We start from the raw sequence: 2044 nt of genomic DNA on the forward strand, positions 1-2044 counted from the left end.
CCGCTCCCGGTGGAGCCTGAGCCTGAAGCCCAGCACGAGGAGCTGTATTCTGTGCAAGATATCTTTGAGGAGGAATACCTTGAGCAGGATGTAGAAAATGTTTCCATTGGCTTGCAGACAGAGTCCAGGCCAAACCAAGGGCTGCCCATCATCCAGAGCCCACCCCCGTCCCCAGCTCACAGGGACTCAGCCTATATTTCTGGCTCACCTCTTGGCTCTCATCAGGTCTTTGACTTCAGGTCCAATAGCTCTGTGGGTTCACCAACCAGGCAAGGGTACCAGTCCACGTCTCCTGCTCTGTCTCCGACGCACCAGAACTCCCATTATAGACCCAGTCCTCCGCACACATCCCCTGCTCACCAGGGCTCCTCTTACCGCTTCAGCCCTCCTCCCGTGGGAGGTCAAGGGAAGGAGTATCAAAGCCCACCGCCTTCTCCTCTTCGCAGGGGTCCTCAGTACCGTGCCAGCCCCCCAGCAGAAAGCATGAGCGTGTACCGCTCGCAGTCCGGTTCCCCGGTTCGTTACCAGCAGGAGCCCAGCGGAGTCGGCCAGCTGCCTGGCAGACCAAAGTCTCCGTTGTCCAAGATGACGCAGAGGTCCTTCCAGATGCCCCAGCTCCCCGTGGCCGTGCCCCAGCAGGGCCTGAGGCTGCAGCCAGCCAAGGCGCAGATCGTGAGGCGCCACCAGCCCAGCTCGGCCGTGCACTCGAGCACCGTCATCCCAACGGGCGCGTACAGCCAGGTCGCCCACTCGATGGCCAGCAAGTACCAGTCGGCGTCGGGAGAGATGGGGGTCGGCCAGAGCAGGCTGGTCTACCAGGGTTCCATCGGGGGCATCGTGGGCGACAGCAGGCCGGTGCAGCACGTTCAGGCGAGCCTCAGCGCGGGGGCCATCTGCCAGCACGGGGGGCTGGCTAAAGAAGACCTTCCGCAGAGACCGTCCTCGGCGTACAGGGGGGGGATGAGGTACAGCCAGACCCCTCAGATCGGGCGGAGCCAGTCCGCTTCCTACTACCCGGTGTGTCACTCGAAGCTTGACCTGGAGCGCTCTCCCCTCCCCGCCAGCCAGCTGGGCTCTCCAGATGTGTCTCACCTCATAAGAAGGCCCATCACGGTCAATCCCAGCGAGATCAAGCCTCACCCGCCGACTCCGAGGCCCCTGCTGCACTCTCAGAGCGTCGGCCTCCGCTTCTCCCCTTCCAGCAATAGCATCTCCTCCACCTCCAACCTGACCCCCAACTTCCGCCCGTCCGCCTCGATTCAGCAGATGGAGATCCCCCTCAAGCCAGCCTACGACAGGGCCTGCGACGAGCTCTCGCCGGTCTCGCCCACGCAGGGGGGTTACCCCAGCGAGCCCGCCCGTTCCCGGACCACGCCCTTCATGGGAATCATAGATAAAACCGCTCGGACTCAGCAGTACCCCCACCTCCATCAGCAGAACCGGACCTGGGCCGTGTCGTCAGTGGACACTGTCATCAGTCCGACGTCTCCCGGCAACCTCCCTCAGCCGGAGTCGTTCAGCCCGCCTTCTTCGATCAGCAACATTGCCTTTTATAACAAAACCAACAATGCACAGAATGGCCATTTGCTAGAGGAAGACTATTACAGCCCCCATGGGATGCTGGCCAATGGGTCCCGGGGAGACCTCCTGGAGAGAGTCACCCAAGCCTCCTCGTACCCCGACGTCAAGGTGGCAAGGACGCTGCCAGTGGCGCAGGCCTACCAGGACAACCTGTACAGGCAGCTCTCCAGGGACTCCAGGCAAGGGCAGACATCCCCAATCAAACCAAAGAGACCATTTGTGGAGTCTAATGTGTAAAAGACGCTTGTTGGAGTAAGACCCTCATGTTTTCAGCACACACTTCCAAGCTTGATTTCCATGCATATTATTCTTATTTTTATTTCTCTTTGGTAGCTACATGACCAAGTTGCTCCGGTACTTTGTGTGGTGGTCAGACAGCCGTGCACGTGCTCCAGCCCTTCCGTTCCCCAGCCGACCCTGAAGCCACCATCAGCCAAGCCAGTATCGTTTGCCCAATTCCAGC

The 2044-nt window shown here is 60.4% G+C and overlaps 1 protein-coding gene across 1 annotated transcript in view; it reads left to right on the forward strand.

Annotated features, from left to right (window-relative positions):
• Positions 1-1818, forward strand: part of TANC2 (tetratricopeptide repeat, ankyrin repeat and coiled-coil containing 2) — a gene marked incomplete at its 5' end in the record, with an annotated part of 14565 nt that extends 12747 nt beyond the window's left edge. The window contains one exon of the mRNA XM_008947565.1: positions 6-1818. Coding sequence (XP_008945813.1) covers positions 6-1818 — 1813 coding nt within the window. The remainder of the gene's footprint in view (positions 1-5) is intronic.
• Positions 1819-2044: the final 226 nt, after the last annotated feature.

This window comes from Merops nubicus, unplaced genomic scaffold (genome assembly GCF_000691845.1).
Source record: "Merops nubicus isolate BGI_N331 unplaced genomic scaffold, ASM69184v1 scaffold35550, whole genome shotgun sequence".
NCBI lineage: Eukaryota > Metazoa > Chordata > Aves > Coraciiformes > Meropidae > Merops > Merops nubicus.